The sequence below is a fragment of the Nerophis lumbriciformis genome, linkage group LG04 (genome assembly GCF_033978685.3).
Source record: "Nerophis lumbriciformis linkage group LG04, RoL_Nlum_v2.1, whole genome shotgun sequence".
Taxonomy (NCBI): domain Eukaryota; kingdom Metazoa; phylum Chordata; class Actinopteri; order Syngnathiformes; family Syngnathidae; genus Nerophis; species Nerophis lumbriciformis.
The window spans coordinates 3603591-3620000 of record NC_084551.2 but is presented as its reverse complement, the minus strand read 5'-3'; the positions used below and the strand labels follow the sequence as shown (position 1 = coordinate 3620000).

At 35.9% G+C, this 16410-nt stretch overlaps 1 protein-coding gene across 2 annotated transcripts in view; it reads left to right on the top strand.

Moving 5' to 3' along the window:
- atp1a3b (ATPase Na+/K+ transporting subunit alpha 3b) overlaps positions 1–10174 on the top strand; it is an 87614-nt gene extending 77440 nt beyond the window's left edge. For both annotated transcript variants that reach the window (XM_061947592.2, XM_061947584.2), the window contains exons 19-22: positions 2126–2256; positions 2331–2432; positions 6287–6378; positions 10099–10174. In XM_061947592.2, coding sequence (XP_061803576.1) covers positions 2126–2256; positions 2331–2432; positions 6287–6378; positions 10099–10127 — 354 coding nt within the window. In that variant the 3' untranslated portion in view covers positions 10128–10174. The remainder of the gene's footprint in view (positions 1–2125; positions 2257–2330; positions 2433–6286; positions 6379–10098) is intronic.
- The last annotated feature ends 6236 nt before the right edge of the window (positions 10175–16410 follow it).

The window sequence follows — 16410 nt, the reverse complement described above, 5'->3', positions numbered from 1 at the left end:
TTGCAATAGCTGGTTGAGAAAGGTTTTTCTTAAACTGTTCAACAATTTGCTCACGCATTTGTTGACAAAGTGGTGACCCTCGCCCCATCCTTGTTTGTGAATGACTGAGCATTTCATGGAATCTACTTTTATACCCAATCATGGCACCCACCTGTTCCCAATTTGCCTGTTCACCTGTGGGATGTTCCAAATACAGGTAAAAGCCAGTAAATTAGAATATTTCGAAAAACTTGATTTATTTCAGTAATTGCATTCAAAAGGTGTAACTTGTACATTATATTTATTCATTGCACACAGACTGATGCATTCAAATGTTTATTTCATTTAATTTTGATGATTTGAAGTGGCAACAAATGAAAATCCAAAATTCCGTGTGTCACAAAATTAGAATATTGTGTAAGGGTTAAATTTTGAAGACACCTGGTGCCACAAACTAATCAGCTGATTAACTCAAAACACCTGCAAAGGGCTTTAAATGGTCTCTCAGTCCAGTTCTGAAGCCTACACAAACATGGGGAAGACTTCAGATTTGACAGCTGTCCAAAAGGCAACCATCGACACATTGCACAAGGAGGGAAAGACACAAAAGGTTATTGCTGAAGAGGCTGGCTGTTCTCAGAGCTCTGTGTCCAAACACATTAATGGAGAGGCAAAGGGAAGGAAAAACTGTGGTCAGAAAAAGTGTACAAGCGATAGGGATCACCGCGCCCTGGTCAAGATTGTGAAAAAAAACCCATTCAAAAATGTGGGGGAGATTCAGAAGGAGTGGACAGCTGCTGGAGTCAGTGCTTCAAGATCCACCACCAAGAGACGCTTGAAAGACATGGGTTTCAACTGCCGCATACCTCGTGTCAAGCCACTGTTGACCAAGAAACAGCGCGCAAAGCGTCTCACCTGGGCTAAGGAAAAAAAGAGCTGGACTGCTGCTGAGTGGTCCAAAGTCATGTTTTCTGACGAAAGCAAATTTTGCATTTCCTTTGGAAATCGAGGTCCCAGAGTCTGGAGGAAGACAGGAGAGGCACAGGATCCACATTGCATGAAGTCTAGTGTAAAGTTTCCACCATCAGTGATGGTTTGGGGTGCCATGTCATCTGCTGGTGTCGGTCCACTCTGTTTCCTGAGATCCAGGGTCAACGCAGCCGTCTACCAGCAAGTTTTAGAGCACTTCATGCTTCCTGCTGCTGACCTGCTCTATGGAGATGGAGATTTCAAGTTCCAACAGGACTTGGCGCCTGCACACAGCGCAAAATCTACCCGTGCCTGGTTTACGGACCATGGTATTTCTGTTCTAAATTGGCCCGCCAACTCCCCTGACCTTAGCCCCATAGAAAATCTGTGGGGTATTGTGAAAAGGAAGATGCAGAATGCCAGACCCAAAAACGTAGAAGAGTTGAAGGCCACTATCAGAGCAACCTGGGCTCTCATAACACCTGAGCAGTGCCAGAAACTCATCGACTCCATGCCACGCCGCATTAACGCAGTAATTGAGGCAAAAGAAGCTCCAACCAAGTATTGAGTATTGTACATGCTCATATTTTTCATTTTCATACTTTTCAGTTGGCCAACATTTCTAAAAATCCCTTTTTTGTATTAGCCTTAAGTAATATTCTAATTTTGTGACACACGGAATTTTGGATTTTCATTTGTTGCCACTTCAAATCATCAAAATTAAATGAAATAAACATTTGAATGTATCAGTCTGTGTGCAATGAATAAATATAATGTACAAGTTACACCTTTTGAATGCAATTACTGAAATAAATCAAGTTTTTCAAAATATTCTAATTTACTGGCTTTTACCTGTAAGTGTTTGATGAGCATTCCTCAACTTTATCAGTATTTATTGCCACCTTTCCCAGCTTCTTTGTCACGTGTTGCTGGCATCAAATTCTAAAGTTAATGATGATTTGCAAAAAAAAAAAATGTTTATCAGTTTGAACATCAAATATGTTGTCTTTGTAGCATATTCAACTGAATATGGGTTGAAAATGATTTGCAAATCATTCTATTCCGTTTATATTTACATCTAACACAATTTCCCAACTCGTATGGAAACGGGGGTTGTAAATCCAACACCTTTGTTGTGTCTCCCGGCCTGTGCTCACTTGCCGTGTTTCTGCTCCAGACGTACGAGCAGAGGAAGATCGTGGAGTTCACGTGCCACACCGCCTTCTTCGTCAGTATTGTGGTGGTGCAGTGGGCCGACGTCATCGTCTGCAAGACCAGGCGTAACTCTGTGTTCCAGCAGGGCATGAAGTAAGTCCAACAACGTCATTCTCCGAATGTCAGCTCCGTTGCTGCTCTTTAACGCCGACATCTCATCCAAATAGGAACAAGATCTTGATCTTCGGCCTGTTCGAAGAGACGGCCCTGGCTGCCTTCTTGTCCTACTGCCCAGGCATGGACGTGGCCCTCAGGATGTTCCCCCTAAAGTGAGTGTCCTGACCCCCATAACACACTCCCCTTTTATACTAACCCTGGCCAATAAAGGCTTATAGTACCGTATTTTTCGGAGTATAAGTCGCTCCGGAGAATAAGCCGCACGGGCCGAAAATGCATAATAAAGAAGGAAAAAAAACATATATAAGTCGCACTGCAGTATAAGTCGCATTTTTGGGGGAAATTTATTTGATAAAACCCAACACCAAGAATAGATATTTGAAAGGCAAATTAAAATAAATAAAGAATAGTGAACAACAGGCTGAATAAGTGTACGTTATATGAGGCATAAATAACCAACTGAGAACGTGCCGGGTATGTTAATGTAACATATTATGGTAAGAGTCATTCAAATAACTATAACATATAGAACACATACCTGCCAACTACTCCGGTTTTCCCGTAATTAGTACGGTTTTCATCAACCTATTCCGGGTTACGGTTGCAGTGTTAAAAAATACGGTTTTTCATTAATTAAAAAAAAAAATTTTTTTTAAATGCGCGAGGCTATTTATAGCACCGCTGCCAAGCACGAGGCACCTGTTGCCATTGTTTCCAAACGAGCGAACGATCATGGAATCAGCCGGAGAAAAATCGCAAACGAGTCTTAAACCGAAAAGAAAACTGCAGTCATTCCGTGAAGAATATTCAAAAGCCTATCCGGGAATAATTATCCGTTCCAAAAAGGGTGAAAACTACGCGAATTGCACCTTGTGCAGACAAGATTTTTCGATCGGACACGGAGGAATTAGCGATGTAAAAGACCACGTTGGGACAAAAAAACACAAGTCTAATGCCGTTGCTAGTGATACAAGTGGAAAACTTTCAACGTTTTTCGGATTTTAGCCACAAAAAGGTAATGACACCAATGTTATCTATTGGAATTGTTTAGTACTGTTATACTGTTAAAAGTGTTTATACTATTTATGCTTTCAAGTCCAAGTTGAAGAAATCTTGTTAAATGTTGACAGCATAACTACCAAAATACAGAAGTATGTCCTTAATATTTTTGCAGTGCTATTTCTGTTGAAAAGTTAAAATGATTACATTAGAGATGTGATGTGCCACTTTTCAAGTGTCTGATGGCTTAAATAAATTTTCATTCATTTTTCATATTTTGAATTCTTTTGAAAGGCTTACAAAAAACTACATTTGAATTGTAATTCCATGCTATTGACAGGACTATTAATTTTAATGAAGTTAGCTTACCATGTTTACAGTATGATAATTGTGATAGAAATGTGAATTTTAGGCACAGAATATTTTTTACAATTGAACAAGGCAGTAGATTATACAAGCTTGGACAGAAAGTTAATAATGACACCAATTTTTTTGTTAATGGAATTGTTTAGTACTGTTTTACCATTTGTTTACTGTAAAAAGTGTTTATACTTTCAATTAACAAATTGAAGTCTTGTGAAAGGTTGACAGGATAACTGGCATTAACTGTCAAAATAATTTCAAACTATTGAAGTTAGCTTACAGAATAAACATGTCAATCAACCCATATGATTTTTGCTGTAATATTTTTGTTTTGAAAAGTCACTGTGACTGATAGAAAAGTGATGGTTTTAGCAACATTTTAACCTGTCTGAATGCAATCAATCATTTTGCGTCGGGGGGCGAAGCCTGACACCCCCACCAGGACTTTGTCCTGGACCTACCGGGGCCTGCGGCCCCTGGACCCTGGCTACTAGGTTTTTCTGATTTCAAAAGTTGGCAGGTATGAGAACATGCCATACGTTTACCAAACAATCCGTCACTCCTAATCGCTAAATCCCATGAAATCTTATACGTCTAGTCTCTTACGGGAATAAGCTAAATCATATTATTTGATATTTTACGGTAATGGGTTAATAATTTCACACATAAGTCGCTCCTGAGTATAAAAAACTGCAACTTATAGCCCGAAAAATACGGTACATACCAAATTTTCTCATTTAGTTGCCGAGTCAGCCTTACATGTTTTTGGCGTGTGGATGGAAGTCGCAGTGCCTGGAGATAAGCCGGTTTAGTAACCACAGCCTTGATCGAACAACATTAACATTTGTCATAATAAACAAATATCAAATAATCATAGTTGCATGTTATATAAAGTCTTCAAGGCAGTATGCAGTAACAAACATGTCCGCATCATTTAACTTACTCCGACATGATATTAACTTAATAAACTGTAGTGGCCACTAGGTGTTGCTAAAAAAATACCACTCCACTTCTACTTTTTAGTGCATTCCAAACAGTTAATAAAAATACGTTTATTTTGTAAGGCGCCTTTCAAGGCACTAAAGTAGAATTGATGTGCTGTGGCTATAAATAGGTTAGTGTTTTTCATGCCTACCATTGTTCTCTGTTTGAGTCATTTCACTCAATGAAACCTTTTCTAACATTCCACACTATAATATATGAAGTATGTATGATTGGTGCTCGGATGATCGGATCAATATAGTGAAAAATCAGAACACCCTTTCTTATTAGTATAGATATTATTGGTCATATTTATTTTTTTGTCATCGTATTTAAGCGCCTTATTAAATGCAGCAAATACTAGTCTAATCTAATAGAGACATACATAATAAACGAAGGAGTTTATTAGTAGTCATTTTCAAAAACAATGAGTCATATGTACAATATATAAATTAGTAAATTAACTCCTAAAACATTTTTACACTAAATAACAATGACATGTATTATAAGGAAGGTACTGTAATCTATATAAAAATATTACTGTCACGACTAAAGGAGTGGAGATTAGTTATTTTTTTGGACTATGTGCTGATTATAACTAGATAAAAAAGGGCTAAACTTATATATATATATATATATATATATATATATATATATATATATATATATATATATATATATATACACACATACATACACATATATATACACATATATATGCATATACATACACATACATATACATACACATATATATATATATATATATATATATATATATATATATATATATACATACACATATATATACACATATATATGCATATACATACACATACATACATATATATTTATATATACATACATATATATATACATACACATATATATATATATATATATATATATATATACATACACACATATACCGATATATATCTGTGTATATATATATATATATATATATATATATATATATATATATATATATATATATATATATATATATATATATATATATATATATATATGTGTTTGTGTGTATACATATTATATAAACATAATTGATGTATAATGAATATATTTGGATATTAAGAGTATGTGAAAGTTCGACTCCTACCTTATTTACTTCAGTGATGACCTCCTTAAAGTTTTGTAATCAATCAGAAATATCAAGCAGCTAAAATGTGCCTAACATGAGGAAGTGTAGAAAGACTCTTTTACATTTTTCCCATCAAGTACTGTAATGGTTTTAATTGGTGTAATTGTGTTTTTATGATATCCACATAGTTCAGTGAGCATCTGTGTTGACTTTTTGTTTTGGTTGCATTTTTTTTTGTTGCACCATGGAAAGGGAAGATTGTCCTGACTGGGTCATAGAAGTAAATACTGTGTTCATTTCAACGCAACAATTCATGGTCTTAGACCTAAATGACTCACCTTGTCCACAAGATGGTCGGAAAGGTTGCAGCAAAAAAGATTGCCAGATATTTAAGCGTAATTGGAAATCACCCGGCGGGCCAGATTCCTTTATTAATGACATCTCCCGGGCCACATAGAAGACAGTGGCAGGCGCCAAGTGCGGCCCGAGGGTTGCAGTTTGGACACCCTAAACCTAAATAAATATGTTGAACCTTGTGTGTCTTATCTTGTGTATTTGCAGACCTTCCTGGTGGTTCTGCGCATTCCCTTACAGTTTCCTCATCTTTGTTTATGATGAAATTCGAAAACTCCTCATCCGCAGGAACCCTGGAGGTAAGTTGATATTTAATTTTAATTTTTTATGTGTGTATAAATTAGTGTTGTCCCGACACCAATATTTTGGTAGCGGTACTGCTACCAAAATGTATTTCAATACTTTTCTATACTTTTCTAAATAAAAGGGGATCACAAAAAATGACATTATTGGCTTTATTTTAACAAAAAATCTTAGGGTACATTAAACATATGTTTCTTATTGCCAGTTTGTCCTTAAATAAAATAGTGAACATACAAGACAACTTGTCTTTTAGTAGTAAGTAAGCCAACAATGGCTCCTAAGTTAGTCTGCTGACATATGCAGTAACATATTGTGTCATTTATCATTCTAATATTTTGTCAACATTATTAAGGACAAGTGGTAGAAACATACTTGCCAACCCTCCCGAATTTTCCGGGAGACTCCCGAATTTCAGTGTCTCTCCTGAAAACCATTCTCCCGAATTTCTCCCGATTTCCAGCCGGATTTAAGGCACGCCCCCTCCGGACCTGAGTGAGGACTGCCTGTCGTCAGGTCTGCTTGGCCAACCAAAAAGTAACCACAGAAGTGTTCTTTGGTTACTTTTTGGTTGGCCAACGGTTTACGTTGTATTGCGCACCCTGACGCAAGTGGGGGAGTCTTTTTTTTTTTTTTTTCCTTTTTTTTCTCCCAAAACCTTTATTTATAACATTCAACATTTACATACAATCAAAAAAATAATAATAATCAAGTACAGAAACAGTACAAAAACAGTACAAAACAGCACCAGGGGGTTTGTAAACTCAATAAAGCAACTAAAGAAGAATGAAAGAAAAAAAAAAAAAAAGAAAAAAAAAAAATATATATATATATATATATATATACTCCGAAAAATACGGTATATGTATTTTATTATATATATATATATATATATATATATATACGGTATATATATATATACGGTATATATATATATATATATATATATATATATATATATATATATATATAAAATAAATATATAAAATAAATACTTGAATTTCAGTGTTCATTTATTTACACATATACACACATAACAATCCTCTCTACTCATTGTGTATGTATATATATATATATATATATATATATATATATATATATATATATATATATATATATATATATATATATATATACGGTGTATATATATATAAATGTAACAAAATGTAAAGCCATAGGCTCACACAAGTTCCATAAATAATCCAAATTTGGAGCACAGCATCATTGTTTTCACAGCTTTTTAGTAGTTAGAGGTAGAGAGTGTTTTAATGTAAATAAATAAATGATAAATGGGTTATACTTGTATAGCGCTTTTCGACCTTCAAGGTACTCAAAGCGCTTTGACAGTATTTCCACATTCACCCATTCACACACACATTCACACACTGATGGCGGGAGCTGCCATGCAAGGCGCTAACCAGCAGCCATCAGGAGCAAGGGGTGAAGTGTCTTGCCCAAGGACACAACGGACGTGACTAGGATGGTAGAATGTAGAGTTCTAAATCTTTTTTAAAGGCACAAAAAAACAGTTTGGGTATTATAACTTACATTTAGGAATATAAAACTTAGCTTGCTAAGGTAAAATTCATTTTCTAATTTTTTTCATATAGTGTAAATCCAAATATCACATCTTTAAAACAAAGCACAAATTTGTCATGGGCAAGTGTGGGAGTCGGATCTGAAGTATGAAGTAAAGAGACGTAACTTCATCACCTCGCCAGGTTATTGACTCCCACCCAGAATATTACACTGCCCATACCTACGCTCCTTCAAAGGCTGTGCTACTGGCTGCAAAGCATTGCACTTTCAAATACAACAATGAGTAGAGAGGATTGTTATGTGTGTATATGTGTAAATAAATGAACACTGAAATTCAAGTATTTATTTTATGTATATGTATATATATGCAGATGTAAGCACAAGTTAACACTTGCAGGGCATTACTGCCTGACGCACCTCCGACAGTGCCATATATACCGGTATATATATATATATATATATATATATATATATATATATATATATATATATATATATATATATATATATATATATGGTCGTGGAACTGTGGACCAGCTCTATACTCTCGGCAGGGTCCTTGAGGGTGCATGGGAGTTTGCCCAACCAGTCTACATGTGCTTTGTGGACTTGGAGAAGGCATTTGACCGTGTACCCCAGGAAGTCCTGTGGGGAGTGCTCAGAGAGTATGGGGTAACGGACTGTCTTATTGTGGCAGTTCGCTCCCTGTATGATCAGTGTCAGCTTGGTCCGCATTGCCGGTAGTAAGTCGGACACGTTTCCAGTGAGGGTTGGACTCCGCCAAGGCTGCCCTTTGTCACCGATTCTGTTCATAACTTTTATGGACAGAATTTCTAGGCGCAGTCAGGGCGTTGAGGGGATCTGGTTTGGTGGCTGCAGGATTTGGTCTCTGCTATTTGCAGATGATGTGGTCCTGATGGCTTCCTCCGGCCAAGATCTTCAGCTCTCACTGGATCGGTTCGCAGCCGAGTGTGAAGCGACTGGGATGGGAATCAGCACCTCCAAGTCCGAGTCCATGGTTCTCTCCCGGAAAAGGGTGGAGTGCCATCTCCGGGTTGGGGAGGAGATCTTGCCCCAAGTGGAGGAGTTCAAGTACCTCGGAGTCTTGTTCACGAGTGGGGGAAGAGTGGATCGTGAGATCGACAGGCGGATCGGTGCGGCGTCTTCAGTAATGCGGACGCTGTATCGATCCGTTGTGGTGAAGAAGGAGCTGAGCCGGAAGGCAAAGCTCTCGATTTACCGGTCGATCTACGTTCCCATCCTCACCTATGGTCATGAGCTTTGGGTCATGACCGAAAGGACAAGATCACGGGTCCAAGCGGCCGAAATGAGTTTCCTCCGCCGAGTGGCGGGGCTCTCCCTTAGAGATAGGGTGAGAAGCTCTGTCATTCGGGGGGAGCTCAAAGTAAAGCCGCTGCTCCTCCACATCGAGAGGAGCCAGATGAAGTGGTTCGGGCATCTGGTCAGGATGCCACCCGAACGCCTCCCTAGGAAGGTGTTTCGGGCACGTCCGACCGGTAGGAGGCCACGGGGAAGACCCAGGACACGCTGGGAAGACTATCTCTCCCGGCTGGCCTGGGAACGCCTCGGGATCCCCCGGGAGGAGCTGGACGAAGTGGCTGGGGAGAGGGAAGTCTGGGCTTCCCTGCTTAGGCGGAAGAAGATGGATGGATATAGAACATGCTATACGTTTACCAAACAATCTGTCACTCCTAATCGCTAAATCCCATGAAATCTTATACGTCTAGTCTCTTACGTGAATGAGCTAAATAATATTAGTTGATATTTTACGGTAATGTGTTAATAATTTCACACATAAGTCGCTCCTGAACTATGAAACTATGAAAAAAACTGCGACTTATAGTCCGAAAAATACGGTATATATATATATATATATATATATATATATATATATATATATATAGCTAGAATTCACTGAAAGTCAAGTATTTATTTTATTTTATAAGAAATACTTGAATTTCAGTGAATTCTAGCTATAAATATACTCCCCCCTCCTTAACCCTCCCCCCAAATCTCCCGAATTTGGAGGTCTCAAGGTTGGCAAGTAAGGGTAGAAAATTAATTATGAATCTACTTGTCTCATTTATTGTTAATATCTGCTTACTTTCTCTTTTAACATGTTCTATCTACACTTCTGTGTGTGCTTCCCCCCCATGCAGGCTGGGTGGAAAGGGAGACCTACTATTGATCGACTTGTTGCTCCCAACCCCTCCCCCCCCACCCCACCCTCCCACCTTTACATCTCTGATCCACTTATAACTTCAGACGCCCCGCCCCTATCTTTCCCCCTTAAACACACACACACACACACACACACACACACACTCACACACACACAAGACAAACACGCTTTGAAGCAATTTTCATGAGAACTGCCCCAAAGATTCCAAACAGCAAAAGCACCTTTACAAGTTTCTACATCCAAACCCCGCCCCCCCGCCCCGCCCCGCCCCGCCCCGCCCATCCCTCGCCGTCACCTCCTATGCTAGTCTTTGCATGTGTTCTTTCACTGCTGTGTACATAAACCAATATAATATCTACCAAACGGCAGCTGCATATTGTCTACGTAGAGTCGAAACGAGCATGACCGCACGGCGTCTCAAGCTCGGCGAAAAAAGGGCCATCCAGCTCGCTTTTCTCTCATCACTCCCGCCCGTCCTCACCTTCGCTCGTCCTCCGGCCGCGTGCGGAAAATAGCGTTCACGCTGACTGACTCTCACCTGCGTCCCCTGTCTCGTTGGAGGGACCGGCAGGGCGGCCGTCTTGACTACTTTTCCCCCCCCCCCCTGTTCTCCGCAGCCACAGTGTTGTTGTTGTTTTTTTTTTTAAAAACACGTGTCAGCTAGGGGAAGTTGTCTTTTTTTTAATTAGGATGGGAGGGTGGGGGGAACATATTGTATGTGAGGCCTGTCCTTCCCTCCTCCTTCTTCCCTGTTTGTCTCTCGTTTGTGTGCACTGTGTGAAACCATTGTTGACTATTACAGTACCACCATTCCCCTCCATGACACCCACCCAAACCTTAAAAAAATGCAACTCCAATCTTTCTGTGTGCTCTAGGAAATCTATATAATTCTATACTGAATTTAAAAGAAACTAAATACAATAAAAAAACAAAAAAAACAAGAAAATAAAATTGTTATTATGATGATGTGTGACAAGAAAACGCGAGAGCTCTCGTTTTTTTTTTTTTAAATGTTTGGTTTCAGTTATTTTGCCCGGTTTGTTTTTTCCGACAACGAAGAAAGAAAAAAAAAAGGTTCACAGTAGGTGTGCTGTCATGTGTGGGGATGATGAGGGTGAGCAAGTGTGTGTGTGTGTGTGTGTGTGTGTGTGTGTGTGTGTGTGTCTCAGGCTGGCTGCTTTAATTCAAGTGAAATAAATCTACACGACTCGTAAGAAGAACATGTGTGTCAAATAAATGAAACCAACACCAATAATAAAAACATCTAGAAACATTTAATACAACCTGATTCTGCCTGTGTGTCTTTCTGTGTGCCATGTATGCTAATCATGCCTTTTGCCATCATTGAAAACCAATTAAAAATTAAAGCTGCAAGCAGCGTTGGTCGGGCCCGCGTATTTGGCAGGTGCTAGTCCTAAGTGTCCCAAAACTTTTGTCTACTTTTAGTCTGAAGTGTCCCAAGACTTTTGTCTAGTGTACCTACCCTGTCTGCATAGTCTGGGCATGCTGGTGCTTCCTGCTTTTAAGCAGCCATCTTAAAAAAACAGCAGTGCAGCAGCATCAGCGCAGCGGGTCTTTGAAGGGTCATAAAATCAAAACCGGAGCAGTTATTAAAAATCCCATCTATACTTTTAATCACAAAGGTTTAATCTCTCTCCTGTGTTAGTTTGAAGCCGAAACGACTAAACGCGCTCAGAGGAGATAGATTTTGAAGAAAGGTGACCGGTTGTTGCAAAAATTTTGTTTTGAAGTGGGAATAGCAAACTTCCTGTTGATTTTTGCTGGGGGTTGTCAATTTATGAAATGTAGGTCTAAGTGAGACCTACGGAGAGGTTTTTGTTTCATGTCTCTCCGACCTTCCCAGTGGGAGTTACAGGCAGTTTTGTCATTTTTTTCTTCCGAGGAGCAGTTTTTTCTCCGTTTTATTCAAAAATTGCTGTAGAGCGCAATTTTTAAATTTGGGGTTAGGTTTTTTTATTAGATCGCAATATTTGCCAGTCCTGATGTGTGTGTTCAGTCCGGTGAGTTTTGAAGCGTGTTAAAGGGGTCAAATTACAGCTCAAAGAGGCAAAAGTGACTGTTTTTAGTACTTTTTTGTCTTGAAGGGGGAATTGCCAACTTCCTGTTGATTTTTGCCCGACAATGTACAATTATGAAAGGTAGGTGTAAGTCAGACCTACATAGAGGTTTTTGTTTCATGTCTCTCCGACCTTCCTAGTGGGAGTTACAGGCAGTCTAGTTTTTTTTTCCCTAGGGGGCGCTAGAGCGCAATTTTGAGTTTTGCTGTTCGTTTTTTTTATTAAAAGACAATTTTCGCAGGTCCTGATGTGTGGGTCAAATATGGTGAGTTTTGAAGCATGTTAAGTGGGTCAAATTAGTGCTCGAAGAGGCGGCGGAAGAAAAAAAAAAAAGAATAATAATAAAACCTTACAAATTCAATAGGTCCTTATGTCCCATTGCATAAGGACTCTCTGTGGGAGTCCTTTTGCAATGGGCCATTGCGGGCCCTAAAAAGAAAAGAAAATTAAACAAAAAATAGTCTATCTATAATATATATATGTATGTATACATATATAATTGATTAATAAACAAAATATATATTCCCTTGTATATAAAAATAAAAATATTTTTTACTATATAAAAATGTAATTACTTATTTTTTTGTTTATATACAAACAAAATGATCATGTATTATTTAAAGTGTTCAATTATTAGTTAGCACTATTGTATGTCATGTGTTTCACCTAATTGAGTGTTTTGATTATATTAAAATAAATGCTACTTTTATTACTATCAATTAAACAAAACGATGTTGTTGTTGTTAAATATACATGTTATATTATTTGATAATGCATAATATCTATTTTATTTCCATGTGGATACACAAAATAAGGTTTTTTCTTTATGTAAATGCTACAATTATTATTACTGGCTAACCAAATTCTCTCTCTTTTTTTTTTTTTAGTAGTATTTCAAAAAGACATTCATAGAAAATACATTTTACTTCAACTACTTTCACACAAGTTACCCTTGCTTGATATATATAAAAACCGTTTCTGTAAAAATTAACAAAAAAAAGCTAATTAATGTTCCATTCTTTGGTTTATTTTAGGTTATCGCATAGTTGAATAGAATAAAAATTAGAGATGTCCGATATTATCGGCCGATAAATGCTTTAAAATGTAATATCAGAAATTATCGGTATCGTTTTTTTAATTATCGGTATCGTTTTTTTTTGTTTTGTTTTTATTAAATCAACATAAAATACTCAAGATACACTTACAATTAGTACACGAACCCAAAAAACCTCCCTCCCCCATTTACACTCATACACACAAAAGGGTTGTTATTAATATTCTAGTTCCTACATTATATATCAATATATATCAATACAGTCTGCAAGGGATACAGTCCGTAAGCACACATGATTGTGCGTGCTGCTGGTCCACTAATAGTACTAACCTTTAACACTTAATTTTACTCATTTTCATTAATTACTAGTTTCTATGTAGCTGTTTTTATATTGTTTTACTTTATTTTTTATTCAAGAAAATGTTTTTAATTTATTTATCTTATTTTATAAAACATTTTTAAAAGTACCTTATCTTCACCATACCTGGTTGTCCAAATTAGGCATAATAATGTGTTAATTCCACGACTGTATATATCAGTATCGGTTGATATCGGTATTGGTAATTAAGGGTTGGACAATATCGGAATATAGGCAAAAAAAGCCATTATCGGACATCCCTAGTACTAACCTTTAACAGTTAATTTTACACATTTTCATTAATTACTAGTTTCTATGTAGCTGTTTTTATATTGTTTTATTTTCTTTTTTATTCAAGAAAATGTTTTGAATTTATTTATCTTATTTTATTTTTTAAAAAAGGACCTTATCTTCACCATACCTGGTTGTCCAAATTAGGCATAATAATGTGTTAATTCCACGACTGTATATATCGGTATCGGTTGATATCGGTATTGGTAATTAAGAGTTGGACAATATCGGAATATAGGCAAAAAAAGCCATTATCGGACATCCCTAGTACTAACCTTTAACAGTTAATTTGACTCATTTTCAATAATTACTAGTTTCTATGTAGCTGTTTTTATATTGTTTTTTCTTTTTTATTCAAGAAAATGTTTTGAATTTATTTATCTTATTTTATTTTATTTTTATTTTTTATTTTTAAATGACCTTATCTTCACCATACCTGGTTGTCCAAATTAGGCATAATAATGTGTTAATTCCACGACTGTATATATCGGTATCAGTTGATATCGGTATTGGTAATTAAGAGTTGGACAATATCGGAATATAGGCAAAAAAAGCCATTATCGGACATCCCTAGTACTAACCTTTAACAGTTAATTTTACTCATTTTCAATAATTACTAGTTTCTATGTAGCTGTTTTTATATTGTTTTACTTTCTTTTTTATTCAAGAAAATGTTTTGAATTTATTGATCTTATTTTATTTTATGATTTTTTTTTTTAAAAGGACCTTATCTTCACCATACCTGGTTGTCCAAATTAGGCATAATAATGTGTTAATTCCACGACTGTATATATCGGTATCGGTTGATATCGGTATTGGTAATTAAGGGTTGGACAATATCGGAATATCGGCAAAAAAGCCATTATCGGACATCCCTAGTACTAACCTTTAACAGTTAATTTTACACATTTTCATTAATTACTAGTTTCTATGTAGCTGTTTTTATATTGTTTTATTTTCTTTTTTATTCAAGAAAATGTTTTGAATTTATTTATCTTATTTTATTTTTTAAAAAAGGACCTTATCTTCACCATACCTGGTTGTCCAAATTAGGCATAATAATGTGTTAATTCCACGACTGTATATATCGGTATCGGTTGATATCGGTATTGGTAATTAAGAGTTGGACAATATCGGAATATAGGCAAAAAAAGCCATTATCGGACATCCCTAGTACTAACCTTTAACAGTTAATTTTACAAATTTTCATTAATTACTAGTTTCTATGTAACTGTTTTTATATTGTTTTACTTTCTTTTTTATTCAAGAAAATGTTTTGAATTTATTTATTTATTTATTTATTTTTTTTTTAAATGACCTTATCTTCACCATACCTGGTTGTCCAAATTAGACATAATAATGTGTTAATTCCAAGACTGTATATATCGGTATCGGTTAATATCGGTTATCGGTAATTAAGAGTTGGACAATATCGGCAAAAAGCCATTATCGGACATCCCTAGTACTAACCTTTAACAGTTAATTTTACTCATTTTCAATAATTACTAGTTTCTATGTAGCTGTTTTTATATTGTTTTATTTTCTTTTTTATTCAAGAAAATGTTTTGAATTTATTTATCTTATTTTTATTTTTTTATTTTTTTATTTTTAAAAAGGACCTTATCTTCACCATACCTGATTGTCCAATTTAGGCATAATAATGTGTTAATTCCACGACTGTATATATCGGTATCGGTTGATATCGGTATTGGTAATTAAGAGTTGGACAATATCGGAATATAGGCAAAAAAAGCCATTATCGGACATCCCTAGTACTAACCTTTAACAGTTAATTTTACAAATTTTCATTAATTACTAGTTTCTATGTAACTGTTTTTATATTGTTTTACTTTCTTTTTTATTCAAGAAAATGTTTTGAATTTATTTATTTATTTATTTTTTTTTTTTTTAAATGACCTTATCTTCACCATACCTGGTTGTCCAAATTAGACATAATAATGTGTTAATTCCAAGACTGTATATATCGGTATCGGTAATTAAGAGTTGGACAATATCGGCAAAAAGCCATTATCGGACATCCCTAGTACTAACCTTTAACAGTTAATTTTACTCATTTTCAATAATTACTAGTTTCTATGTAGCTGTTTTTATATTGTTTTATTTTCTTTTTTATTCAAGAAAATGTTTTGAATTTATTTATCTTATTTTTATTTTTTTATTTTTTTATTTTTTAAAAGGACTTTATCTTCACCATACCTGGTTGTCCAATTTAGGCATACTAATGTGTTAATTCCACGACTGTATATATCGGTATCGGTTGATATCGGTATTGGTAATTAAGAGTTGGACAATATCGGCTATCGGCAAAAAAGCCATTATCGGACATCCCTAGTACTAACCTTTAACAGTTAATTTTACAAATTTTCATTAATTACTAGTTTCTATGTAGCTGTTTTTATATTGTTTTACTTTCTTTTTTATTCAAGAAAATGTTTTGAATTTATTTATCTTATTTTATTTTATGAATTTTTTTTTAAAAGGACTTTA